Source organism: Meles meles, chromosome 1, assembly GCF_922984935.1.
Source record: "Meles meles chromosome 1, mMelMel3.1 paternal haplotype, whole genome shotgun sequence".
Taxonomy (NCBI): Eukaryota; Metazoa; Chordata; class Mammalia; order Carnivora; family Mustelidae; genus Meles; species Meles meles.
In genome coordinates this window covers 112,705,155-112,733,108 of record NC_060066.1, presented here as the reverse complement: position 1 = coordinate 112,733,108, position 27,954 = coordinate 112,705,155, and the positions used below count along the sequence as shown (strand labels likewise).

At 40.1% G+C, this 27,954-nt stretch overlaps 1 protein-coding gene and 1 pseudogene across 2 annotated transcripts in view; one reads left to right on the top strand and one right to left on the bottom strand.

Annotated features, from left to right (window-relative positions):
- NOTCH2 (notch receptor 2) overlaps positions 1-27,954 on the bottom strand; it is a 169,941-nt gene that overhangs the window by 44,810 nt on the left and 97,177 nt on the right. For both annotated transcript variants that reach the window (XM_046005562.1, XM_046005571.1), the window contains exons 6-12: positions 16,413-16,646; positions 14,957-15,112; positions 14,103-14,291; positions 13,046-13,159; positions 12,111-12,224; positions 10,215-10,448; positions 6,046-6,156 (exon numbers count right to left, since the gene is read on the bottom strand). In XM_046005562.1, the coding sequence (XP_045861518.1) occupies positions 6,046-6,156; positions 10,215-10,448; positions 12,111-12,224; positions 13,046-13,159; positions 14,103-14,291; positions 14,957-15,112; positions 16,413-16,646 (1,152 nt within the window). The remainder of the gene's footprint in view (positions 1-6,045; positions 6,157-10,214; positions 10,449-12,110; positions 12,225-13,045; positions 13,160-14,102; positions 14,292-14,956; positions 15,113-16,412; positions 16,647-27,954) is intronic.
- On the top strand, positions 24,959-25,346 carry LOC123941830 (annotated as a pseudogene).

Sequence of the window (27,954 nt, the reverse complement as noted above, 5' to 3'; positions counted from 1 at the left end):
GCCGGAACTCTTCAACTGCACAGCTATCCTTGGCTTGCTATCCAATGGAGAATGAGGAAAAAGCCTTCCTTTACTGTCCTTTGTAGGAAGCATTTTCTCAGAAGTCTCTCCTCCCAGGTTTTCTTCATTTTCTTTAAAAACTCTTCCCAGATTCAATTTTCAAGTCATCATTAACTAAGAGAGTTAAATGCCTCCTTGCACAGTCTACCACGTGGACTGACTGCTGCTTCACTCTTAAGGAGTTTCCACCCAGCATCAGAAATGCCCAGCACAAGGCAATGCATCTTACTTGGCTCAGGAACTGCCAAATGAGAAGTTAACCAATGTTTCTCACCTTGTCGGCACTCAACAAAACAGTGTTTAATGAACAAAAGCATGGTATAGTCCACCTGAAAGACTGCATTTGGATGTCAGAAGTCCCATATGTGAGTTCTAGTCATTTACTCAGCAGTATCTATTGTTTCCTCCATGCTAGGCACTGTTTTAGATACTGGCTAAAAAGATGTTCGGGGAGGTTTCTGCCTTCTGGGAACTCTCAGTCCTAGCTGTGTGACTTGAAACCTATAAAATATATTTGTGTACATCGCATGGACACATCAAGCTCTGTCTCTCAGCTGTCTTGTTAAACAGGAGTAGTAAAACTTCTTTACCTTTTGTGTTTTGTCTTGTAAATATTCTGAGAGATAACTGACGTATAACACCATACAAGTTTAAGGTATACAGCCTACTGATTTGATACACTTATACATTGCAATAGATTATCACTTTAATGTTAGCTAATATCTCTATTATATCACATAATTATCATTTTTTTTGTGGTGAGAACAATTAAGACTTACTCCCTTAGCAACTCTCAAGTTTATATTACAGTATTGCTGACTATGATCACTGTGCTATGATAAATAAGCTCTGGAGACTTACCTACTAGTTTCAAGTCTGTACCCTTAAATACATCTTCCCAATTAGCCTGGCCCCTGCTAGCCACCATCCTATTCTATTTTTATGCATTTGACATTTTTGTATTCTGTATACAAGTGATATCGTACAGTATTTGTCTTTCTCTGACTGACTTATCTCACTTAGCATAAAGCCCTAAAGGTCCATCCATGTTGTCTCAAATAGAAAGATTTTATTCTTTTTTATGGCTGAGTAATACAAATTGATTTCAGTATTATTGCAAGATTCCTTGTTCTTAACAGTGTGTCTGTTTGGGATAACCTAATAATGGTTAACCCTAATAAGGGCGAAAGAACCAAAAAGCAATTGCATGTTAAATGTTTATAAATTACAAATTTATATATTTGTATATATAAATTATACACTTTACTACTGATTAGAAACTACTGTAAGACATTTAGAGAGAGCAGAGATTATAAAACTCATATATGTTTTCTTATTGTACTTTGGTGATTTTATACGGTTATAATAATGACATTGTAATGAGGATTAGCTACCTTGGCAGTTCTGTTACTCATGATTAGCTTTTCAAATACTTTTTGAAAACTACTGGGGTTTGGTAGATAGTGAAGTTTTTAAAACTTCACCTGTTTCAGATGATATTGGGTTTCTAAGTATAAATAATGATTTACAGCTTAAAAATACAAACAGTCTGTGGCTAAATCATGTAGCTCTGAAAATTACAGTGGATACTTCTAGTATCCTCTATCTAGAAATTTTGGAGAATTTTCCAATAATTGTTTCTAAAATGGTGTTTAGCTATTTCTGCCTAATGTGTGTATGTGTGTGTGTGTGTGTGTGTGTGTGTGTTTAAGATGTGTGTTTATTTATTTACTTGACAGATATCACAAGTAGGCAGAGAGGCAGGCAGAGAAAGAGGGGGAAGCAGGCTCCCCGCTGAGCAGAGAGCCCAATGAGGGGTTCCAGGACCCAGGGATCCAGGACCCAGTTCCGACGATCCCAGGACCCTGAGATCATAACCCGAGCCAAAGGCAGAGGCTTCAACCCACTGAGCCACCAGGCACCCCATGTGTATTTTTTTTTTTTAAATTGAGCTATAGTTGACATTTAACATACCAGTTATAGTGTATAACAGAATGATCTGATATTTGTATATACTGCAAAATGATCATCAAAATAACTCTAGTTAACATCCAGCACCAACATTGTTCCAAAAAATTTTTTTCTTAAAAAATTTTGCCTGTTTTCAAATTGGATTGTTTGTTTCTTCGTTATTGACTTGTATGAGCTCTTTATACATTTTGGATATTATTAATCCCTTTTCAGATATATTGTTTGCAAATATTTTCTCCCATTCTGTAGGCTGCCTTTTCAATTGATTGTTCCTTGCTGTGCAGAAGCACCTTAAGTAGTCCCACTTGTTTATTATAGTTTTTGTTGCCATTGCTTTTGGTTTCTTATTCAACTTACCTGCTTTAATGGACTGTTATACGAAGTCAGTAAAATAATAGATGTGAAGGCAAAACTAAAAAAGTAGTTTGTAAAACTGAAAAGTAGCTTGTAGAAGTATCATTTGATATTTTACATTTCCCAATCAGTAAGTATAAAGAGCATAGACCAGTGGAACAGAGTGGAGAGCCCAGATATGGACCCTCAACTCTATGGTCAAATAATCTTCGACAAAACAGGAAAAAATATTCAATGGAAAAAAGACAGTCTCTTCAATAAATGGTGCTGGGAAAACTGGACAGCGATATGTAGAAGAATGAAACTCGACCATTCTCTTACACCGTTCACAAAGATAAACTTGAAATGGATAAAAGACCTCAACGTGAGACAGGAATCTATCAGAATCCTAGAGGAGAACATAGGCAGTAACCTCTTCGATATCAGCCACAACAACTTCTTTCAAGATAAGTCTCCAAAGGCCAAGGAAACAAAAGCAAAAATGAACTTTTGGGACTTCATCAAGATCAAAAGCTTCTGCACAGCAAAGGAAACAGTCAACAAAACAAAGAGGCAACCCACGGAATGGGAGAAGATATTTGTAAATGACAGTACAGACAAAAGGTTGATATCCAGGATCTATAAAGAACTTCTCAAACTCAACACACACAAAACAGATAATCATATCAAAAAATGGGCAGAAGATATGAACAGACACTTCTCCAACGAAGACATACAAATGGCTATCAGACACATGAAAAAATGTTCATCATCACTAGCCATCAGGGAGATTCAAATTAAAACAACATTGAGATACCACCTAACACCAGTCAGAATGGCCAAAATTAGCAAGACAGGAAACAACGTGTGCTGGAGAGGATGTGGAGAAAGGGGAACCCTCTTACACTGTTGGTGGGAATGCAAGTTAGTGCAGCCACTTTGGAGAACAGTGTGGAGATTCCTCAAGAAATTAAAAATAGAGCTTCCCTATGACCCTGCAATTGCACTGCTGGGTATTTACCCCAAAGATACAGATGTACTGAAAAGAAGGGCCATTTGTACCCCAATGTTTATTGCAGCAATGGCTACGGTCGCCAAACTGTGGAAAGAACCAAGATGCCCTTCAACGGATGAATGGATAAGGAAGATGTGGTCCATATACACAATGGAGTATTATGCCTCCATCAGAAAGGACGAATACCCAACTTTTGTAGCAACATGGACAGGACTGGAAGAAATTATGCTGAGCGAAATAAGTCAAGCAGAGAGAGTCAAGTATCATATGGTCTCACTTATTTGTGGAGCATAATAAATAACATGGAGGACATGGGGAGATGGAGAGGAGAGGGAGTTGAGGGAAACTGGAAGGGGAGATGAACCATGAGAGACTGTGGACTCTGAAAAACAACCAGAGGGTTATGAAGGGGTGGCGGGAGGGGGTGGGGTGGGGTGGGAGGTTGAGGAACCAGGTGGTGGGTAATAGGGAGGGCACGTACTGCATGGAGCACTGGGTGTGATGCCAAAACAATGAACACTGTTATGCTGTAAATAAGCAAATAAAAATAAATTAATTAATTTAAAAAAAAAAAAAAGAGGTCTAAGGAGAATACAGAATTTTGTCTTAAAAAGAAAAACTCATTTGTATCTGCCAAAGCTGTCATGAGAATTATAAAAAAAGAAAGGAAGAAAGAAAGAAGAAAAAGAAAAGTAGTAGTGTTAAAATAAAGGAAAGGATAAAACACCTCACATTTACAGCCCATGTATATATAATTCCAGAGTTGTCTGTGGTATTTTCAGCAGCTGATTAAAAAAAACAACAAACGAAAAAAAACACAGACATAGAAAATTGTTCCAAGAACAGAGTACCACCCAGTAACCAAAACATTCCAGTTCTTGGTTATGTAATTTCATGCTACACCTTAGGTTTATTTTAGAATATTTTTAGCCTATGTCCTCCCTCCTTGACCTCCTTGGTTTGCTGAATGTTAAAATCAGAGAGAATATGATTTACTGGCATTTCAAAAAAAAAAAAAAAAAAAAAGGCTTACATATCTAAAAAGAAGCCAGAACAGGCACCCACTTAGGCTGTCTGGTGAGCTGAGAACATCCATGGGCTCTAGAGTAGGACCACCTGGACTGGAACACTGGTGACAGTGTACCTGTAATGTTATTTATACTCTCTAAGCTCAGAGTTTCTCATCAATACCATAGAAATGATAATGGCTATGATAATTAAATGAGATTAGACACCTACCTCCTAGCTCAAAATAAACTCTTAATAAATGGTAGCTATTCCCTTGTTACCTATTTAACAAAAATGCACTTATTATCCTGTCTAGCAGGAATTTTTGTGTATACAATTGGCTATCACTTACTCTTGGAGTAACAAGTCTTAGGATCCAGCTACTAATAGCAGTGTTGGGCACTAGATATGACAGCTTTCATCATGCCTGTCTTCTGAGTGATCTTCCACTGAGCAGAGATCTCAGTGACCGGTGTGGGCCACGAACATTACTCCCTTGCATCCATAATCATACCAAGCAGGAGAAAGGATTGTGAAATACACAGGAAAGTAAGTTCCTGGCAAGCGAGAGGAAGACATTAATTTCACTTGGCCCCTGAATGCCTTTTGACATCATGGTTTAAAAAGCTCTGAGGGGGGGCGCCTGGGTGGCTCAGTGGGTTAAGCCGCTGCCTTCGGCTCAGGTCATGATCTCGGGGTCCTGGGATCAAGTCCCGCATCGGGCTCTTTGCTCAGCAGGGAGCCTGCTTCCCTCTCTCTCTCTCTGCCTGCCTCTCTATCTACTTGTGATCTCTCTCTGTCAAATAAATAAATAAAATCTTTAAAAAAAAAAAAAATCTCTGAGGGAATTTTCTCACATTGGTTGCAGATGACCACATGGTATTTGTTAAATGGTAACATTATTACCTAAGTTCCTGCTTGCACGTGGCACTGTCTAGAAAGAATAGAATCAGCATTATCACCTCTGATGGTGCCATTAACAAATAGATGAGTCAATAAGGTGCCTTCGATTTCTCAGTCCCTAGCACTTTTTGATCAGGAGGGCAAAAGGTAAAGGCAACCTTATTAACAACAAAACAGAGAGATTTATGTTTGCGTGTGTGCACACAAGCATGCGCGTGTAAATGTTCTAACTACTTATAATAATTACAACCAATTTTATTTTAGCCATGTACTTTCTTCCTCCTAGTGAGAAAAGACCTTCCTTGCACTGCCAAGTTAGCTTGGTCCTTCCAAGTTCTGGCCTCATCCAACAATCCCCCACAAGAGGAAATACTCAGAAAAAACCACTTAGTGTTTTCATAGAATTTTATCTCGGCTATCCTTTTATGAAGGCATTCACTACTAAGTGTAGCATATTAAAAGCGGCATTAGACATTATATAACTCAAGCACAGTGACAGAGACTCACAGTCTAACTAGGAATGCTTTTCAGGTAGGTATAACACATGGTTAAAAAATCCTAACTAATGAAAAGCTTCATGTTACAGTTTAGGGAAGGCCTGTAAGTAGAAAACTGGGCCAGAGAAGTACAGAAACAAACTTCTAACATTCCAAGAGATAAAGGAATAGGAAACATTTGAAAAGTGAATTTTCTTTAGATGCCCCTTTCCCAAAGTGATGCGGCTAGGACTTCCTGACAAAAAGAGTGTTTATTACCTGTGAACCCTGGTGAGCAGACACAACTGTAACGATTAATGCCATCCATACAGACTCCATGGACACAAGGGTTACTTGCACAGTCATCAAAATTGATTTCACAATTAACACCTGCAAAGGTAAAAGCAAAAAGAAACCAGTATTACTGCAAAAATAGCATATGATACTAGGGGCTGAGAAATCTAGAGTATCCAGCCAACCCTGGACAGGGTAAAGCATCAGATCTCCAAAGTGTAGTCTTCCAGACCCCGTCAGGGGATTATGAGGTCAAAATTATTTTATGAATCACACTAAGCCACTATCTGCCTATTTCAGTGCGTTGGCATCTTTACTCCTGGTGCAAAAGCAATGGGGGTGGAATTGCTAGCATGTTAGCAGGAATCAAGGTAGTGGTGCCAAATTGTACTAGTTAGTGGTCTTCATATTCTTTACCTCTATGCATTTACAATTTAAACCAATAAAAAGACAGTCTCAGTTAAGAATGACTTTGGTGAAGAAGTCAAAATTATTAACTTTATATTTTTATTATATCTTGACCTTTGAATACATATCTTCTGTTCTATGTAATGAAATGGGAAATAAAGCAATTCTGTGGCATGCCAAATACACAGTTGCTTCCAGGAAAAGCAGTTGTTTGATTGTTGGGAGTTCTGAACTGAACACGCTTTCTTCATGGAATCCCATTTTAATTGAAAGAACAACTGAGGGGCGCCTGGGTGGCTCAGTGGTTTAAGCCTCTGCCTTCGGCTCGGGTCATGATCTCGGGGTCCTGGGATCGAGCCTCGCATCGGGCTCTCTGCTCAGTGAGGAGCCTGTTTCTCCCTCTCTCTCTGCCTGCCTCTGTGCCTGCTTGTGACCTCTCTCTCTGTCAAATCAATGAATAAAATATTTAAAAAAAAAAAAAAGAAAGAAAGAACAACTGACAGAGGAACCAGGGCTATTCAGACCCACGTATTTAGCAAACATTATGTGAAAGGGGTAAACCTGTCATTTCAAGAGAAAAAACTGGCAGTACTGTGTCCCAAAAATAAAATTTAAGCTTCTGTAAGAAAATTAGAATTTTGGAACTTAATCCACTGCCAGAAGCTTGCAGCTATCACTATTATGGACATAAGTTCAGGATAAATCTTAAAGGGTCTGGTATCTTTCATCTGGGGCTTTGCTGCCTCCCTTCTGACCCATTCCCCAGATGAATGGTAGAGTTTGGCTATATTAAGAAAGGCTTAATTATAGATATAGATAACTGAACAGTATGGATATACCAATCATAATTTTTACCATCATTTTATAAAAATACTCATGATATTTTGGCATTTACTTAACATGAATTTAGTGATACTTTATTTTCCATCCACAGAAAAATGCCTTGGAAGTTTAGAAAATCTAAAAATAAAGCCTGGTATAAAGGATACAAACTAACAAAATTTCCATGAAAAAAAATGTGAAAATTTTGGTTCACTCACACTTTGTATTAATATTTATTAATGATAATTCTGTTAAAAAATTACTGAGCCTTGGTTTAAGCCGCTGCCTTCGGCTCAGGTCATGATCTCGGGGTCCTGGGATCGAGTCCCGCATTGGGCTCTCTGCTCAGCAGGGAGCCTGCTTCCCTCTCTCTCTCTCTCTGCCTGCCTCTCTGCCTACTGTGATCTCTCTCTGTGAAATAAATAAATAAAATCTTTAAAAAAAAAAAAAAATTACTGAGCCATTATTATGCACAAGTACTTTGCCTCCCACTTTACAGAACTCTTCTTTAGTCTTCTCACTCAACTGGCACGTGAAGTTGCGTTACATACCCGTTTTATCATGGACTTGCACAATTACAGCAGCACAGCCAGGATGTGAGCCACACTCTTTGCCACACCATACTGGTCATTCTGTGATTAATGAGGTCAGGCTGCCTCACTGGCCACAAATCAGGCAAGAGTTTCCATATTCCTTGTATACAAGTGCATACTTTTAGGAGAAGTGTCCAGCCACTGGCTAATAACCCCCATTTACCCAAAACTGACAGCAGGCCACAGGAGGCTCTACTTTATTTGAACAGGAACAGATCCTGCCCAAGATGGGACAATGAGATTTTCTCATTACAACGTTGGAACAGGAACAGTGGAACCCATGGTCTACAAACTGCTCTGCTTCCTAATTTCTGCAAAGCCTAATCAGTCAGTTCTCACTTGGAATCTGTAAGATACTTCTATGTGCTTTCACTAAATTCTTTGTCTATTTTGTAGTTATTGTTTGCTTGTTTACTGCAGGGTCTTTAAACTAGTCAAGTTGGTTTCTATGACTTAAAACCTAAAGAAACTTACTGAGAACAGTTTCCCGTCATAAGACCAAGGGTGAAAGAAGCTTCAGAAGTGATTCTCGGTAGTATATCTCACTTTAAGTACCCAATAAGTGAGAAACCACAATTATAACCAGCACATTGTAAAGTATCCCTTCTGTCTACACTTGTCCAAACCCCAACCTACTAACTCAGGACCATGTATTGAATGGGTCATAGATTCTTCCTCTAGAACTCAAGAGTCTATTCATAATGACTAATTAAATAGACATGTTCACCCAGGACCTTAGTACATTTCAGGGCTTTCTCCACCTATTACAGACCAAGATTTTTTCATGATGCCTGCATCTCTTTGCTTTAATTCTCCCAACAGCTACAGGAAGGGATCTGGCAGTTTTCTGAGAGATTCCAGGCCTTTATTCTATGTTGCCTGCACACCACTTATATTTACTTATTGCATTTCTCAGTGACAGCTACTTATACCTTGCCTTCTCTGTCCTCCCCAGGGAATACACCTGATACATCCTGGCATAATGATATAATCCCAGAGAAAACAAAGTGCTTGCCAACCCACCACTCACCCAGGTTTCCAGTATATTTGTTATAATGGGGATGATAGCAAAGCCGTTTACAACAGCCCCACCATTCTAAAGGCATCCTTTCAATTGCTTATAAATCTCTCAAATTTCTTTTCGTACTGCAATTTCTCATGTCTGGGGACCAGCCCGGAAGCAAATTGCTTTTGGAAGGTTTCACAAAGATCCATTCAGCTCTTTTAGTGAGTTATCTAAACGTGGGGAGGGGGAAGGCATTTTCAACTGTGAAGGCATGGGATGTTTTTCGTATGCTTGAGCAACTCAAAAAGGACTTTGTTTTCAAACTTGGCATGTACGAGGTCCTGGATGGAGACCAGGGCCTTTGACAAGTTTGAAGAAATGGATTTGGAAATAACAAAATAAAATGAGGGCAGTTAACCACCTCCCCCACCTTTGCCCCCTACGTAGGCCATTTTCCTTAAATCGAGAATGAGTTCTCAATAAATCACTCCCTTGTATTGGCAGGTTCCCTTCTAACAAAGGCACACACTAGTTAATCTTTCACTAATACATTTTCTTTGATCTGAGACATAGTACTTCTCTGTCCATTAACCACAGTTGTGACCATAATTATTCCTTGAATAAGTAAGACAGACTCCAGTGAAACCTGTGAAATGCTGCTGCCTGAGAAAATAATTCAACATTCCCCCAGCAAGGAGCAGCATGCCCTCCTAAGTAACAAGCAGTCACTCAACCAGAGTAGGGAAACCGCAAAAAACTCGGGGAGGGAAATGGCGGCTCTGCATTCTAATTTACAATGGCTGGGAGGTGCTGCAAAGTCTCCCCTCTCCCTGAGAATCCCCCCAAATAGCCAAGGTCCACCTGAGACACACGGTGGAAGAGAAGTGTCACATTAAAGACACCAGACTCTGAAATAGAGAAAAACACAACTGGAAGGACAGGAGTGAGGGAGAAGGGAAAGGGTCAGCTTTATTCATCTGAGTGTGTTGGAGGCTAAATTAAAAAGGATAATCAAATCAAGCCACAAAGCCAACAGGGTTTCCAATTTTAAATAATAATTTCCATTTTCTGAAGTGGTGTGTCTCCTTTCAATGAAAAAGACACACCCCAAATCATCAGTTTTGCAAAGCTACTGCCTCTAATTTCTCCAGTGGCTAGAGGCATCTGCCTCTGAGATGTTCCTGGCTGCAGCTTTGGCTGTGCCTCTCAGAATCAGGATTATTTTTCAGATATCTGAGCATATGCCATGACAGCTTGAGACATATGTGTAAACTATGTGGGGGGAACAGTGAAAGTCCAGAGGAGACACAGGCTGAGCGGCTTACCTGATGTGCCGGGCTGGCAATTACACTGGTAGCCATTCACCAGGTCGATGCAGCGACCATCATTCAGGCAGGGGCTGCTGTAACACTCATCTATCTGGTCACTGCAGATGGCACCCATGTACCCCGGGTTGCAGATGCAGGTGTAGGAATCAATCCCATCCTGACACTGGCCATGGTGGCAAGGATCAGGGTCACAGTTGTCGATGTTCTCCTCACACAACACACCAGTGAATCCTGGGAAGGAATTTTACCAAGAAGGCTTCAAACCAAGTCAGACACTCAACACTGGAACATAAGTGTGGCCACATCCACTTATCCTATAGACCTCATGTCTCAACAATTCATACTGTAGACAATGAGCAGCTGAAGCCAACTACTTGCCTGACTTATAAAGCATGCCTGAGTTGTGCTTAAAATAGTTATCAAATAAAATTTGTAGAATTCAAACACCTTTTTTAAATGACCAGTGGTTTCACTTCAGAGATACTTTAACTACATCTTCATTTCATACTGGGCTTCAATGGGGAATAACTTTCAATATTTTTCTATTACATATTTATCTCTACCAGAACCAACATACAGATACTATATTAATGGTTACCTGTACCCAATTCTGACCTTGGAGGACAGAGAACTTTTCTTTATCATTCTCAAACCCTCGCGGAGCACTACACTTATATATCAAGTTTTTAATAAGTACCCGTTAAATGAAATGAATGAAAATTTATGAGCATTTAAAAGAACAAGGGACAAATAAAGTCTCCTTCATTCAATCCATTCTTTTAAAGGATTTTAAAGGAAGAGGGGCTCTCTTCCCTTTTAAACAAGAATTCAAAGTTTTTAAACTCTCTCCAGTAAAGGTTATTCTCTACAAGGATAATCTGGCCAGAAGAGGACAAAACCTGGAACTTCTCTAACCAAGGACAACTCATGAAAAGAGAAAGCAGCTAAGTGGTTCACTTGACAGAACCTAAGCCAAGGAGGCCCAGTAAATGGTTATGTTCCAGTACTACCAAAACACTAATTCTCTGTGTTTATTTTTGTGACTTAGTTCCCTTTTCTGTCATCAGAAAGAAATCATGAACATGATGTTTAAAATCTTTCAAGAATCCATCTTCTAAAATAAGAAAAAGGTCTTGAATTATATCCATAACTTCTTTCTCCCTTAAGTGGTCATACAAAAAATAAATTGGGAAATCATCTTTTCTAATAATTTCTAGTCTTTCTGTAGAATACTGGTCTGTGCAGAAGCAAATGTGGAACAAGGGACGTTTGCCTTATTCAATTCCACTCCCAAATGAGAAATGTGGCCACAGATCAGAAATGTAGAATATCTGTAAACAGATTCTTTGTCACTGTAGTAGCAGAAGTCAGGAAAGAGGACCTAAACTTTCCCAGAGTTTTCTCTCCTGTTCAGATACACACCTGACTCTCAGGGTCTGACCAGTCTTTTATGCAGAAAACCTCTGCACTTACACACAATGGTCCTTAGATTTCTGGGCCTTTGTTCAATCACTTGTCCCAAGAAACACAGAGACAGGCCTCCTGCTGAGAAGCCCTGGTGAAAAATGGCTTTCAGCTCAAATTCTTCCCTTTCCCGAAGGAATTCACTGCTGCCAAAATCTGTCCCAAAAAGACATGGACACCAAATGAAAATGTCCAAGCCAGGCCACTATTGTGGTGGAGAAGGAGGCAGGTGTTGTAGAAGGAAACAATGAGAGTAGCAAAAAAAAAAATAAATAAATAAAAAAAATCCAAAAATATGCTAGAAGCAGCTCTCTCTAAACACAGAGCAGGCCATTAGTGGACTGGCTTGGTAGGACAGCTAGAAGAGGACAGTCTCCTATTTTGCTCAAATGGACCTACCAGAGGGATAAAAATTGAAGACAATCTTACCTGTGGCACACTGGCATTCATAGCCGTTCGGGTGATCAATACACTTTGCTCCATTCAGACATGGAGTACTGGAACAGTCATCAATATCAATCTGGCAAACTGGCCCAGTGAAACCTTAAAAGGACAGAATGATGACATAGTCAAAGGACTATCCTATGTCTGTCTATCGAGGGTCTACCTAGGATATCCTATGAGAAGGATGACCAAGAAGTGTTGGGTTAAGTTACCAGTAGGGCTTAACCCAGCGGTTCAGCAAACATAAAATTATTCTCCTAGTAGGAGACTGGGATAATTGCGTGTGTTTCCACCTCTGTTTCTTCCCAATACAGATTTCTCTTCTAACTGAAGTGGGGACTAAATGGTTATACAAGGAAACTTCAAACAAGTGAGTACAGCTTCAGAGGAACTGGAACCTCTCAGTAGAAACAACTTGAGAGGCTACTGTCGGTGGCAGAAAATCCAGCACGTCTCCAACAATAGCTCTGGGGAGCAAAAGGAGATACAGAGTATTCTTTGGGGAAAACTGACTTGTGTTGCCTGTTCTGGGACCCAGAGTGAAATATCTAAAAATAAAAATCTCACAGAGAGACTTCAAGAATATGACCCATGGGGGGTAAAAACAAAAAACAAACAAACAAAAAAAAAAACGTCCTGAATAGCCTACAAAAGGCTTCTGTGAGGTATGACCTTTCTGAAATATATACGCAGACAGAGAGGTCATGGGCCATTCAGAATACACTTGGACTTCTGGCCACAAAGGATCTGGATGATCCACTAACTGAAACAAACTTCCCATTTCTCCACACACTCCTATTCTGAAGTGCTCACTTTAATGACTTCCTCATGTACAGCCCACACACATTCTCTCCTCCTTTCCCTGTGGCCCAGCAGCTTTGTGCTTTCAAAGAAAACAGGGGCAGGTGGTGGGCACTTACCAGGCGGACACAGACACTGGAATCGATTGACTTTATCCACACACTGACCATTGTTCACACAAGGGTTGCTCTGACATTCGTTTATCTCCAATTCACAATGCACACCTTTGAAACCTGAACAAATTGGACCACACAAGTGGCTTAGAAAGAGAGAAAGGCATATTCTAGCCAAGAAAGCACAAATTTGCAGAGATGACTATAACCTCTACGAGCATGAACATTTCTGCAGAAGTCAAAAGGGACTTTGCCATGATGGGAAATAGTCACTGAAAGTATCAGTGACAGAGGAGAATACTGCAAAGATATCTATGTCACAGTGAAGAGGGAGAAGAGGTTACCTCCAAAGATACTGGCAAACACAGCATGCCAGCAAAGACTATCCCATACTCTCTGACCAATCCCTGCTTCACTTTCAGAGCAGCACCAGGCACACAGGGTCCCTAGTTAATGTTCCCAAATAGCCGCTGACCTGGAGATGCTGTTCCTCTGGGGGTACAAGTCAAGGGCAGGAGGGCCTCCCAGTGCTACAGCAGCCAGCAGCCCTAATCTGGCAAAGCAGCCACTGTCCTGTCATTTTAAACTAGATTCACCTGAGCTCTCTAAGGATTCAAGAAATAGTTTCTGCAGAAGAAGTTCAGAATACAACTAATTATATGCAAGTCACTATGGACAAATGACAAGTTCCTATACAATTATGGGTAAAATAATTTCTATAAATGGAACAGTATGGTATTTATAATATATCATGAGATCAGAAAAACTTGCTATTTAAAGGTTCTTATGGTAAAGTAAAGGATATACTATACTTAAATAAAAACAATCACTTCTGAATTTTTCTCTTAAATGTAACTGGTGTTGATATATGGACTTTTAAAATTTGGTCTCTAAAGCTCTAAGACTTCTTGCACTGTATTACTCCTTAAAGATCCCCTTGGCTAGGAAACCTGTCATTACTGGGAATTAAATGCTGACAGAGTTCATGGAATTGCCATCCTATACTGAAAAGTGTAGGGAAGTAACTTTTGTCTAGACCCCACACACTGATGGGCCCATGTACCTGGCATGCACAAACATGTGAAGCCTCCAATCTTATCCAAACAGGTCGCATCGTTCTGGCAGGGGTCGGAATGGCACTCATTGATGTCCATCTCGCAACGAGGCCCTGCATAACCCTTCAGACATTCACAGTGGAAGGCACCATCTGTGTTCACGCATTTTCCTGCATGCTCACAAGGATTGCTATTGGCTAGAAAATACAAGCACCAATTACTGGGATCAAAGTACTTTAGTGGAACTTCCACAAATGTGAGTTACAGAAGTAGGTCTGATTGTTACAGCATTAGGGCCAGGCTTTTAATATTCTGGTTCTCAACTTCCTATTTTCTTCCTTAAAAAACAAGGGAAGAAAGGAAAGGGTAAAAGGAAGGAAATGGAAAGGGCAAGGGAAAGGAAAGACAGACGGGGGCAATCTCAACTCTTGCACATCTCTGCCGTTCTTTTACCCAAACTGTCACTAAAGCAGGGCTTTCTATTAAGAATCAGGTACGGGGTGCCTGGGTGGCTCAGTGGGTTAAGCCTCCGCCTTGGGTTCAGGTCATGATCTCAGGGTCCTGGGATCGAGCCCAGCATTGGGTCTCTGCTTAGTACAGAACCTGCTTCCCCCTCTCTCTCTGCTTGCCTCTCTGCCTACTTGTGATCTCTCTAGCTCTCTCTGTCAAATAAATAAATAAGATCTTAAAAAAAAATCAGGTACAGACCTTCTATATATTCAATTCTCAGGACAGAATATACATTTACATTGAAAGGTTGTAAACAGTGGGCATCTAACAGGAGAGATCTGAGGTTTTGCTTCTAAATGCTTGCTGAACTCGACAAACACCATGAGGAATAGGAAATGTTCCACGTACTCACCCATGGCACACTCATCCACATCTTCTGTACAGTCAGCCCCTTTGTAGCCTTGGGGGCAGGTGCAAATATACTGCCCATTTAGGGGATTGGTATCACACAGTGCCCCCTTGTGGCAAGGATTGCTGATGCATGCATCATCCAGATGACATAAGAGACCTGTCACAGGGTGGGGCAGGAAGAATAAAGAAGAAATGTCTCTTACTTGAAGGACAGTTTTCTTTCATGGAGGAGGGAAAACCTTATGGTCACCTCACCAAAATCCAATATGGAGATTTAGAGGCAACTTCCCCTTTACCTAACCCTACCTTAGGGACATGCTGCCGCCAACAGCAAGCAAAGAGCTTCTGCAGACAACCACAATGCTCTGACCCTGAGCCCTCAGCTAGACCTCTCCTCAACGGCAGAGTCATCTATAGGCCATAAAGTGAGATGGTTAGATGATGAAGATATCCTTCTGATTTAGCAAATAAAAATAGAGGATGCCCAGTTATATCTGAATTTCAAATAAACAACAAATAAGTTTTTACTATATTTTCCAAATATTGCATGCACCTTATATTTTACTTAGCAACCCACTTTCCCCAAATTATGCTACCTGATGATCAGGGGCCACCAGCACTTAGCTAGCCTCAGAAGGAAAAAAACAGCTGAACACCATCAGCCTATACTAGGGCAGCCTTTTAAAAAGTATCAACATTCCTGGCTCAAGTGCCCTGAGGACTCTGAAGTAACTAGGCCCCACAGTTCTGTGTAATTCACATGAGAACTGGATTTTCCAGTCTGCAATTAGCTTAAGAACAGGTAGCCAAGGCTTCTTCCACAAAGCTGGAGGTGGGGCTTTTGGAAAGGCATAGATAGAAGAACACTTCAAAAGTGCTGGGCACAAAGTTCTCTCAGTTAAGCTATCTTCTTCTGTCACATTCCTCCCTTCACTGCTCTCTACTAGGAGTAGGAGCTGTTAACTTGAGAGGCCAGTTAACTTTGCAGTTAGTAAAATGCCTCCCTTGGAAGAATATTTCCATAGACCCTGAGAGCTGGAATGCATTCAAAAGCTTCTCTCCTCCCAACTCCTTCTGAGTAAAAGGTTTCCTCTCAAAATGAAGTCTCTAAATCCATTTATCAGTAATTTTGTCTTAATTTCTGAGAAATTGATCTTAATTTCTGAGGTGCTTTTCAGCCTAAGATCTTAAGGATGCTCCCAAGGCAACAGTTACTTTCATTTGGGAGCGGGGGAGATGAAAAACTGAGGTATGCAGACTTGAGATGAGAACCAAAAGTCCTAAAGAAGAAGACTAATTTCATAGCACTTTGGCTAGCAATTATATTTCCAGAAGAACAGTCTTGAGTAACATGTTTCTACAGATGTTAATTAAAAGGACACAACTTAGGGAATGAAAGAGATCCTGAATGCTCTCCACCCCTTCTCTGAACTCCAGTTCTGTCCTGCTGGTCTTACCTGCCTTTCCTTCTGGGCACATGCAAGAGAAGGAGGCCACACGGTCAATGCAGGTGGAGCCTGGAGTGCAGGAGGCGAAGGCACAGTCATCAATGTTCTCACTGCAGTCATCTCCACTCCAGCCATTAACACATACACAGCCATAGCCCCCGTTGCGGTTGGTACAGGTTCCCCCATTCTGACAAGCATTAGGTTGCAGCAGACACTCATCCACATCCTCTGTGCAGAACTGCCCTTTGGGGGGAAAAGTGCATTTGATTAGGGCTCTTAAGTCTCAAAGGATTGGTACCATACCCACTCCCACACATTCTTCACCTTCATGTGACCTGCCTGAAATTAAGGCAAGCAGATCTCCCAGCAGACCAGGTCTTCACATGAATCTTAAGACTTACCATGAGCCATCCAAATGATATTTATTCCAGGCAAATAACTTAAAGAAGAATGGAAACTGCTATCCCTAGAAAATCTGACATGAGAATTTAGCCAACCTATCAAAGAGAAGATTAGTCTTGTAGCATCCTTGACTCAGTTAAATCCCTGGGACAATGAATATGTAAGTGAGAAGAATGAGGGAAAAAGGGTGTATGAGATGAGTAAAAAACAGAATGATGAGAAGGAACCTAAAGGTCAAAACGTCAGGGCAGTTGTTCCATATCCTGACTATATCAATGTTAACATCCTGGTTATGGTACTATACAATGGTTTTGCAAGACACTGTTACCATTGAGCGAGACTTGGTATAGGGTATCTCTCTGTATTAATTCTTTTAACTGTGTGTGAAAATATGATTATCTCAAAATAAGTTTATTTCTTTAAAGATTTTCCTTTTTTCTCAGAGAGAGAGAGAAAGGGAGAGTGCACAAGCAGGGGGAACATCAGGCAGAGAGAGAAGCAGGCTCCCTCCTGAGCAAGAAGCCTGATGTGGGACTCGATCCCAGAACTCTGAGATCATGACCCAAGCCAAAGGCAGATGCTTAATCAACTGAGCCACCCAGGTGTCCCTCAAAATAAAAAGTTTAGTTAAAAAATAAAAGTAAGGGCAAGCACGGGTAGAGAGAAGAGATGAAGGACAATGAAAAGCCTCGGTAAACTGTAGAGGTGAAAGGCAACACCAGGATGATGAAACTAGAGCAAACTGTGCCTAGCCTGAGGCACCCAGGCTTCAAAGATGTGGATTTGTGAAGTAAGATGCAGAAAGTTAACCCAGTGTAAGAGAAGATAGAAAAAGGATCAGACTGATCTGCCTGAAAAAGAACAAACTGAAGGATGACACATAAGACCACTTATGGATATAATGCAGGTCACTACAATAGCAAAGGATGGGGGGCTACGGCAAAGGCTCTCAGACCCCGTCACAAGGAACAAAAGTATGTCTTCAACTTATAAGCAAGGTATCTGTGATTAATAAGCAATTTAATGCTAGACCACCCGAGTTATAAAACAAGTTGATGAATCGTCCTTATTAATACCAGTTTAAAGAGCTACCAAAGGGAACACATAATCAGATCATCTGAATTTTCTAAAACACAACAGGACAAGTGGCTAAAACTCATAAAACCTGAAGGTGTCTTTTAATTTTATCTTTGTTAAAGAACTCAACGAATAATTCAAAAAGGCATTCTGGTGAAGAGGGCTCTCAGTGAAAAAACACATGATTTTTTTTTTTTTAACTTTAGGCAAATATTTCTTTCTTTTTTTTTTAATTTTATTTATTTATTTGAGATAGTACAAGAGTGAGAAAGAGATAGAGAGCACAAGCATGGGGAGCAGCAGGCGGAGGGAGAAGCAGTCTCCCTGCAGAGCAGGGAGCCTGATGTGGGGGCTTGATCCCCGAGCTCTGGGATCATGACCTGAGCCAAAGGCAGACGCTTAACCGACTGAGCCACTCAGGCACCCAAGCAGGTGATGTTTATACTCAGAAAATGTCAAGGCTATTCCTAGTCCCCAGAATACCAAAGAATAATTCAAGGGGCTCAAGTATTTTCAGAAGGGCTTCAACGTACCCAGCTGTGTAGCCATCACCGATAACAGAGGTTAGTTGTATCTGATCTAACCTAACTGACCACCTATTCTTTAACCCTAACTACATATACAATCACTGTACAGAACTAGAATCACTCTACTGTACTTATATGATTACACATCCATCTCCCATCACATGGCTACAAGTTTAGGAATTTTTTTTTTTATATTCTTCACCTAAGATTCCACTGCCCAGGATGGCAGGATAGGTGTGTGGGCATCTCTGGAACTCTGTGCTCATCAACCTCCTCTGGTGCTTCTCCTCACCCCACTTCAACAATATAATTTTTTTTTTACACATAATTCTTGAGGGAGCCACCGTGTCTTTACATGATCATGCCCTCCTACTCTAGCTGACTGACCCAGGATGGGCATCTGATACAAGCTATATCACAGTGTCCCTTTGCTAAACTTTTGGACTAGGGACTCTTTGACACATTGACTAAAAGGATAAAATGGCTGGTGACAGACAAAGTGATAAGGGTGAAATCAGAAGGGCACAGAAGAAAAAAACAGAGTCATGTGGCATTCAAGTTACTAGTGCCAGCTACTCCTGAAGCCCAACTGCTATTAATGAGATATGGCCCTTCCAATAGGTATCCCTAATTTTGGATGGGGAATCTGTCAACTGCAACCCACAGTATTAACTAATACAGACTGAATGAGTGAGTGAGGGAGTACATACTGGCAATCATTTCCCCAGGGTGGATGATGTCATTTATTACAGAAAGCTTTGCTCCTTTACTATACTGATAGAAACGCTACCTCAGAGTACAGACAGATGTGTAATTAGGGTACAAGTGGGATTTAGAAATGATGACTAAGACGTAGGTGAAGAGTGGCTGTAACCTGGAAATTACAGAGAGCTTTGTCTCTTACACTTAGACTAACTCAAATATCTATGCTACCCTCAAACCAAACTTACTTGCTGAATGTGAGTAATTTGGATGTTATTTTTCTTTTCGACTGGCTCTGTGATAATTCTGAGTATAAGACACTGTGTGTTTAAAAAGATCTCATATATATTTCTTATGCAATACAATATCCAGACACTTAAATATTGTAGTAAGACAGACTAGGTAAATAAAACAATGCTTGGAATGGAAATTCGGCACCCCTGGGAAAGGAAACCAAGAGTCATTGCTTGCCTGCTATGAACCAGGCATTGTGCTTGAGCTGTCAGAAAATTTACCTCCTTTATAGTTGAGGATATAGGCTCAGAGAGGTAAAATAATTTGCCTAGTGTGAGGCAGGAAGTGCAGGAGAAGTGGGATTTAAACCAGAGCTGCCTGCCTCTAAAACACTTAACAAAGGGACACCTGGGTGGCTCAGTCAGTATGCCTCGGCTTGGGTCATGATTCCAGGGTCCTGGGATAGGGTACCGCACCAGGCTCCTTGCTCAGTAGGGAGCCTGCTTCTCCCTCTGCCTGCTGACCCCACTGCTTGTGCACTCTCATGCACATGCTCTCTCTGATAAATGAATAAAATCTTTTTTAAAAATTTTTAAAAAACCCTTTTAAAAAAGACTTGAGGTGTGAGTCTGACCATATCAAAACCATCTTTGTGTGCCTCAATTTCTGAAGCATATGAAGGCCTAAGGAAGTAGAGAGGATGAAGAAGGAAGGGAAGGATTAAAATCATTACTCACACGATCAGATTACTGGAAAAACTACGACTCAAAGTTACTATTCAAAAATCAAATGTACTTGTAGGTACAGTTCACTACTTTTTGAATGAAGATTATTGTTGAAGATAGGAACACCTGACAACTATGTACTTGTTAGATACTGTTTATTAGAGAAATCAAATCTACAGAGCCAAAAGCACACTGGCTCCTACGTTATTTTCTACAAAATGGATTTTTCTCTAAGATTCAGGCACATTACTCCAGAAAAATACTCCCTCCCAAGCTCATTTCTGCCAGAATTTTTTTTCCCTCTTCATTCCAATTCTATCAACCAGAATGAGGAAAATGGTAACCTGGGTGGCCACTAACAAGTGTCTGCTCCAAAATTCCCAGTGGAATGTCTGCTAAGATACTGCATTTCCTTCATGCCACCACTTCTTGGCTCAGAAGGAAATCAATGCAGAAGACTAAGAATAAGAAACATAAGGGTTGGAAAAGTAAAGTAGCCTTCCCAAGGTCATAAACTAGTGAAAGCACTGTCATTCAAACCCAGATCAGTCTGACTCCAAATCTACTGCCCTTCTCACTGCAGCACTGTTAAGTTTTCAAGCCTTGGTTTTGATGAACAAGATATGCAGACTATGTCCCTGTCCCTAGGGTCTTAAAGCACACTGGGAAAGCACAGAAGCATGCGGCAATTAAAGAACACTCTTGGTACAAACGAATAAAGGCAGAAGATCACTAAATATTGAAATAGGGTTTATTGCGATCATCTGGAGGGGTTGGGTACATTGCCTGAGGTCATTGGGCTGCTCCCACTATTCCACGATAAATCCGGGCTAGAGGGAGAAGGCTCCCTGAGAGTCGTTGGGCTAGGTCTTGAAGACATCAAAATGACTGAAGGATAGTCTCTAGCTGGGGTTTAAAAGAAGAATATGTTGGAGGGGCGCCTGGGTGGCTCAGTGGGTTAAGCCGCTGCCTTCGGCTCAGGTCATGAACTCAGGGTCCTGGGATCGAGTCCCGCATCAGGCTCTCTTCTCAGCGGAGAGCCTGCTTCCCTTCCTCTCTCTCTCTGCCTGCCTCTCTTGTGATTTCTGTCAAATAAATAAAATCTTTAAAAAAAAAAAAAGAATACGTTGGAGATCATTTAAGGCTTTTAATTCTAGTATAAGTTCTGAACATGCTATAACAAGTAAGGGAGAGTTATCACAGTTATAGATGGGGGAAGACATGATCAAAACTGCATTTGAAGATTAATCTGCCAGTAAAATATAAGAGGGACTAAAAGCAAATGGTTCTCTGTTGGTACGGAAAGAAGGAAAAAGTACTAAGTTATGAGCTACCTAGCATATAAACATGTCTGGTAAAAAGGGAGAGCTGTGTTGTAGCCATGCCCTACCACGCTACTAAATCTTGCACCCAAACAAGTCTTAGCACGGATACTATCTGTGTCAACACACAAACTTTGCTGGTGAACTCCCAAATATGTTGCACAAAGCTCAGTTAGGCAAGTTCTTAAGGGCCTCAATTATCCCTCTTAGTAATTTCCACCTGCCATATACTGCAGGCTAATGCCATTTAACGTTAAGACTAAGGCAGTGGGCTATTAGACCCTTCCCTTTTCCTATCAGCAAAGGAGAAAAGAAATAACTTGTTTTTAGCAACTACTTTCTCTATTGCCACCATGAGTCTGGGCTATCTTGGCACAAAGTATCGCAATACCAAATCCTTGGGTGATACCTTAAATACTTGGAGCCACCTACAGTTCCTGATAATTTTCTGGCTGATCACTTTTGCCTCTCAAATACACCTCAAATCCATATCTTCCCTTCGCATATTTTACTCCAGACACAGTGGCTTACTGTTGGTTTCTTAAACATTAAGTTCTTACTCACCTCAGAACCTCTGCATACCCTATTCTCTCTGCCTCAAATATTCTTCCTCCTCTTATTTATATAGCTAGTAACTTCCCATCCTTTGACTTCTCTTAACTAGATCTTCAAATTCACATCTCCCCAATTTTCTCCATCATTACATCTATTCCATTCAATCCATCCTGCCAACATCAAAAGTTGAACTTTTATATTTATTTTTATATTTTTATATTTACTTATGTATTACGTATAGTTCTTACCCCTGTTAAACTATAAGTTCCTTGAGGATAGAAGCTGTGTCTGCCAATGAACTCAGTTTTCATATCTGGCACTTTACTAGGTACTTGCTATCAGTGGTGAAATAGACTGCAGACCTTAGATTTAATCTAACATGCTCATTTTACAGATGAGGAAAATGGGACCAGAGAGGTGCAGTGACTTGTCCACATCTGCACAGCTTGGATGAATGTTAGAAAAAGACAAAATGAAAAATGGAAATCTTTAAGGGATGAAAAGGATGCTGGAGGTGTGAGGTCATAGCAGATCAAGTTAGTCTTCTAATAAGGAAGGGGACTCTGACCTGGCTGTTCAGAGATAGGGCAGGATTGAGAAACACAGGGACAGAGCAAGACACTTCAGTAGTACTACTAATGAAACAAGACTACCATCAGAAAAATGAGTATGCTGTATTAGTTTTGTAGGAGTAGGTCACTTTCATGTTGATCTTTTCTTACTGCCTCATCCCATGGTCTTAAAAACCAAAGGGCGAATGCGTAAGATTGTGGGCATAGCTTCTGACCGTAAATATAACAGAGTGAACCCAAGAGAACTGTACTGAAATGGAAACCATGACCTAGGCTTCATTAGCATCCAGCTCTAGCCCAGTGAGCCGTGGACCACTAAACAGACATCATTTATGAGTTGAAACACACTGGGATACAAACAGCTCATTATGACTCTCTCAAGGTACCACAAACAAACCATCAATCTGACTTGGAGTTACAAGTAAGTGGGAAGTGAGAGAAAGGGAAAAAAAGAAAAGAAAAGAAATGATCACTGAGCCTTAGCACTTTAGGATAAAGCCCTTACCCTTCCTAGTCATCTCTCAACTGTGAAGTGTGTGGGAAAAACTTTTATCACATCAATGGCCCTGTTAAGGGTCAACTCTCATTGCAACAACAATCAGCACATGAGGAACATATAAAAAATGAGCCTAGCTGGCCCTTGCCCTGACCCTGCTACCTCCTCTTCCATGGTTAAATCAAGAGAATTCAGGCTCCAATATCTCCTTCCAGCCAGCAATCATCCAAGCTCCTGAGTGTGGAGTTCCATCCTTCCATACTACAGCAGAGCACTGTTACAATCTCTGCCCCACGGAACCTTCTCTATCTATACACAGATGTTCTATTCCACTGCTGAAGTGAAAGAACAGAGCACAAGCTGGACTATCCTACTCCTCCTGAGTCCAGACTGGTTGAAACATTCTGTATAAACACTGTTGTCTACAGGGCCTGCCTAATGAGAAAATGTGGGCACCAATGCACAAGCACACAAATGTAGGTAAGAGGTCTGGGGGTTAGACAAGTGGCTAAGGGGATAATGCAGGAGTAGGGGATAAACATATGGATAAATGCAAGAAACTCAATGAATGTCCCCCTAATCCTAGACACCATCATCTTTTCTATCTCTTCAAAAGCCTGGTTTCCCTGTATCCTGACCAATATATTTCCTAAAATATCACCAGAATGATCTTAATATAAACAATGGATTTTTCCATTTGCATGATCAAACCTCTTGATGACAAAGGGTTTAATGACTTCATTATACTTAGGATGAATTCTAAATCCTATCCAGGTTTTCTTGAAATATCACCTTCTCAAGGAGATATTACATGCCTACCCTCAACTCAATTAATTCTGTCTCTTAATATGCTCTTCTAATATCCTCTATTTTTCTTGAAGGTATTCATTACAGTTCAAAATTTTACAGATAAGTATATGATTTGTGTCTATGTTCTTCCCTAGACTGTAAATTCCATGAAGAAATAGGTGGTACCTATTTACTTCGTCAGTGAATCCCCAGCACTTAACATGGTGCCCAGCTAATATTTCTTGAATAATATTCAAAAATCTTTGTTAAACAAAAGTTTATCTGTACTTGTATTCTCTTACTTAGGTTATTCTAATCAAATAATAATCACTTTTCAACTCATCTTCTTCACACCTTTAGGGTGTCTCTATTTTATTCCTATTCCCAAAGTTTCCATTTTCGCTTTATTGACATCCACCAGTCAATACCCAAACTCCTCATTCTATCCCTTTCCTTACTTACTGAACTCCATCCCATTTATGCCCACACCCAATTCACCTTGCCTTTAACCCTAACTATGTCTCAAGGGTAATTCTACACTATGGCAGGTACCTTCCCACTTTGAATGAAACCTAAGATTTCCCAAAAGACTACAGCCTAGTTAGCTCTCTTCAGTAGCGTTCTCTCCTCCTCTTCTAATTGCCTCCACTAACATGAAGGTAAGTAAACAAAGAATCAATGTTTTCTTTATTCTCTAATGCTGCTACTAACTTCAAATAGGAAAAAAATATGTTTATTTAGCAATTTCTAGGTACCAGACTCTAAGATAAGTGCTTATATTGTTGTCAAATGTAATCTTCTCATACAATTAGTCCAGTTTCACAGATATAGTACAGACCTGGTCCACACTGAAGAAAGATACTAAAGTATCCCAGGGAAAAGAGATGCTGACAGAACCCAGTATCAGCCCTGAATTTCAAAGGATGATGTCGGGCCAGCAACAACTGAAAATTTTAATGTTCTCATTCATTCATTCGACAAATATATACATAGCATAGCACTGATCTTTATATAATGAAATTATAATAGTAAAGAAAAGAGTTGTGGCTATAAATAGGAGTTTTAGAACCAAACACATAATTATAACTGAGAGTGATAAGTGCTCTAATGGATACAAGTTGCCTTGGGAGCATAAAGTAAGAGAAGAGAGCACTATGTTCTGCAGGTCCAGTTGGGGATGGTATGTTTCATTGGCAAGCCACAATTATGGGACCTAATGAGAGCCCATGTCAAGGCAGTGTAATTTTTTTTTTTACATTTTATTTTCCTAAAAAATCACCCCTTCAAATCACCTAAGGCTGCATTTATGACAAGAATTTATCACCCAAATATTAACAGTAATGGTAGCATGTGTCTCGGCATTTGAAGATCACAGTGGTCTCCAGCCTTAACTCTTTCTAAAGTTCTTTAATCCATTTGTTCACTGCTATGTGATCCAAACCCAGATGACCCCCTAGTGCCAGAGACTTCATGATCTATAAAACAGATAGAGATAAGTACAACAGAATATCTTGAGAATAAACTCAGAAGTATGCCATGTAATGCTACCTTAAAGTCAGAGTAACTTGCAGTATAGCTGAATAAACTTTAAACTACCTTTAACAAGAGAGAGAGAAAGTGACTTCATATGTTAAGTGGGTTGTGTAAGAGTGTGTATATGTGTGGAAACGTGTATAGTAAGAGGGCAGAGTGGGGAGTATTTCAGGCAGAAATAAGTGTATGTGTATCGGTTTGAATAGAAGAGAAAGCATGCCTCATTTGAGTCAATGAAAAAAAATCAGTGTGGTTCACTTATAAGGCATGGATCAGGGGAGATATGGCTGGAGAGGGAGTTATATACAGAGCCTTGGAACTCTATCCAAAGACAAGGAGGACCCACTGAAGCATTTTAAGCAAAGAAATAACACGATCGCATTTGTATTTCAGAAAGCCCACTCTGCTGCTGTGAGGAGAATGGACTGAACTCCACCTCACCCCTCCAGGTCAATAGCAATTTAAAGCCCTGGGGAGTTCCAGGGCTCCTGTGGCCACTATAGCAATGAAAGAGTCTGCAGTGCATCTGGGGCAAATTCCGGATGCAGCAGCACCGAAGAGCATCTAGGCTCAGCCACTGTATGGACAGCAATGGATGCTGTGCCAATGCTGGATGTTCAGAAAGCTGACCCCTGGCACAAAGGCTTCTCCACACAAGAAGAAGAAAACAGGGCCAAGCCCAGTCCCCCTGCGCGGAGGCCCACACTCTGGTTCTCTCACCACCTTCTTGGGTTGCTGGGCTGTTAAACCAATTTACATAAAGAGCCTCTCACCTCACTGCAGCAGGGGTTCCAAAAAGAATCAACTGACTCTATTCACAGGCAAGCAGTTACTATGAGTAGAATGAGTAAAATGGAAAACAAAACAAAACACGGGACCTATTAAAACATTCTGCAATATGAAAGATGGAGAAGGTACCCCTTAAGATGCAGATGAAGAGCATACCTGTGAAATAAGCTCCCTTCCAGAATGGAAGGAATTGGCTATGTATTCTCCAGAAATGTAGACAAACGGAGGTTTTAAAAATAAATGAAAAATAATACAAGACGTCAGACTCATATGAAGGAGAGGCTGAGAACAAAGCAGAATCAGAGAGGACCTAGATGCAATGAGTAAATTCTATTAGAATATAAAAAAATGCAATTCAAATAAAAATCATAATCAGAAGCTATAAAGGACAGAACTGACAATGAAGAAAAATAAATCAGTGTTATAAAGGAAAAGTTTAAGAAACTCATAAAACGCAAAGGGAATTAAAATATCAAGAGATAAATCTTAGCTATAGGAAAGAATGAAGACTTAATTGAGATAACAGAGGTTCCTGAAGACACAAAAACAAATTTAAAAAAATGAAAAGAATAATCTTTTCTGGGTGAGAACAGATGGAAGCCTGTAGATCCAAAGGGCTCAAAAGTGCTATTAGAAAAAGTAATAGGGATATACCTATACCAATACTAGTTAAAGATTTTAAAGAGAGAGGAGACGAGGGAGAGGAGAGAGAGCCTGACTTGTCTGATATCAGAGTTCTCTATAATGTTCACAAGATGTAAAGTAACAATGTCTAGGAACCTGGCAAGATTGACTTGTGATTCAAGAATTCAATATCCAGACAAGATGCCATTTGTGTATGAGGGCAACTAAATCAAAAGATATTTTTCAAATATCTAAGAGCTCTGAAGATAGGCCAATGTGCAACTTTTCTGGTGAAAAAAAATTACTCCAAGATGCATTCACTTGACTGAAAAAATAAATCAAAATAAAGAATCCAGGAATGAAAAGGTTGTTATATAAATGTTCTGGTAGTTAACACAAAACAAGTTACATATAGAATTAAGTCCAAAATATTATAAACTAGATTATAAAGCAATGTAAATATCAAGAATATTTTTTAAAGAAAATACATAAAATTTTAAAATTCAATAGCAATCCTATGGTATGAATTTTTAAATCCCAGATCATATTAACAAAATCTGGAGAATGAAAAGAAGATATAAGAGAACCAAATGCATGACTATTCATCTTACCTAAGAGGGGATGAGTACATGCAGTTTTACTTTTGACACTAAAAAACAGAGATGGATTCAAATCCACATTTTTCTAAACATGTATATTTTTTAAGAAAACACTAAATACTATAATTTAAATAATCTCAGCTCTATCTGTTGTCTTCATGGACCAATTTCCAGCTCCTTGAAAGACTTAAACACATGACTTTTGATCTTCTCACTCTTTCCTTTCCCATTTCCCATGAAATTAATATCTAGGTTGAGGACTAATAAGGTCATCCAAGCCAAGAGTTCTTTACTTTTCTCAACTCAACAGCTTCCACATCGGCTCCATATCACAAGCACACTCACATTCTGGATCACATTTGGATCCATTATTCCAACTGCAAGATCTCAAATTTGGTATTCTACTCTGACTGTAACTTCCTGTCTTCCTCTTTCCCCATTCCCAACAATGATTTCACCTAATTATCCCCCACTAACACTTGTAAGAGTCAAGCCCTCCTAAATAATAACCCAGTTCATTAACCAACCCTCTTCTAGCTGCCTTAACTCAGTCCAGCCAAGGGGCTATGGTCGGTCACATGAATGAAGTTTCTGTCCCCTGTGGC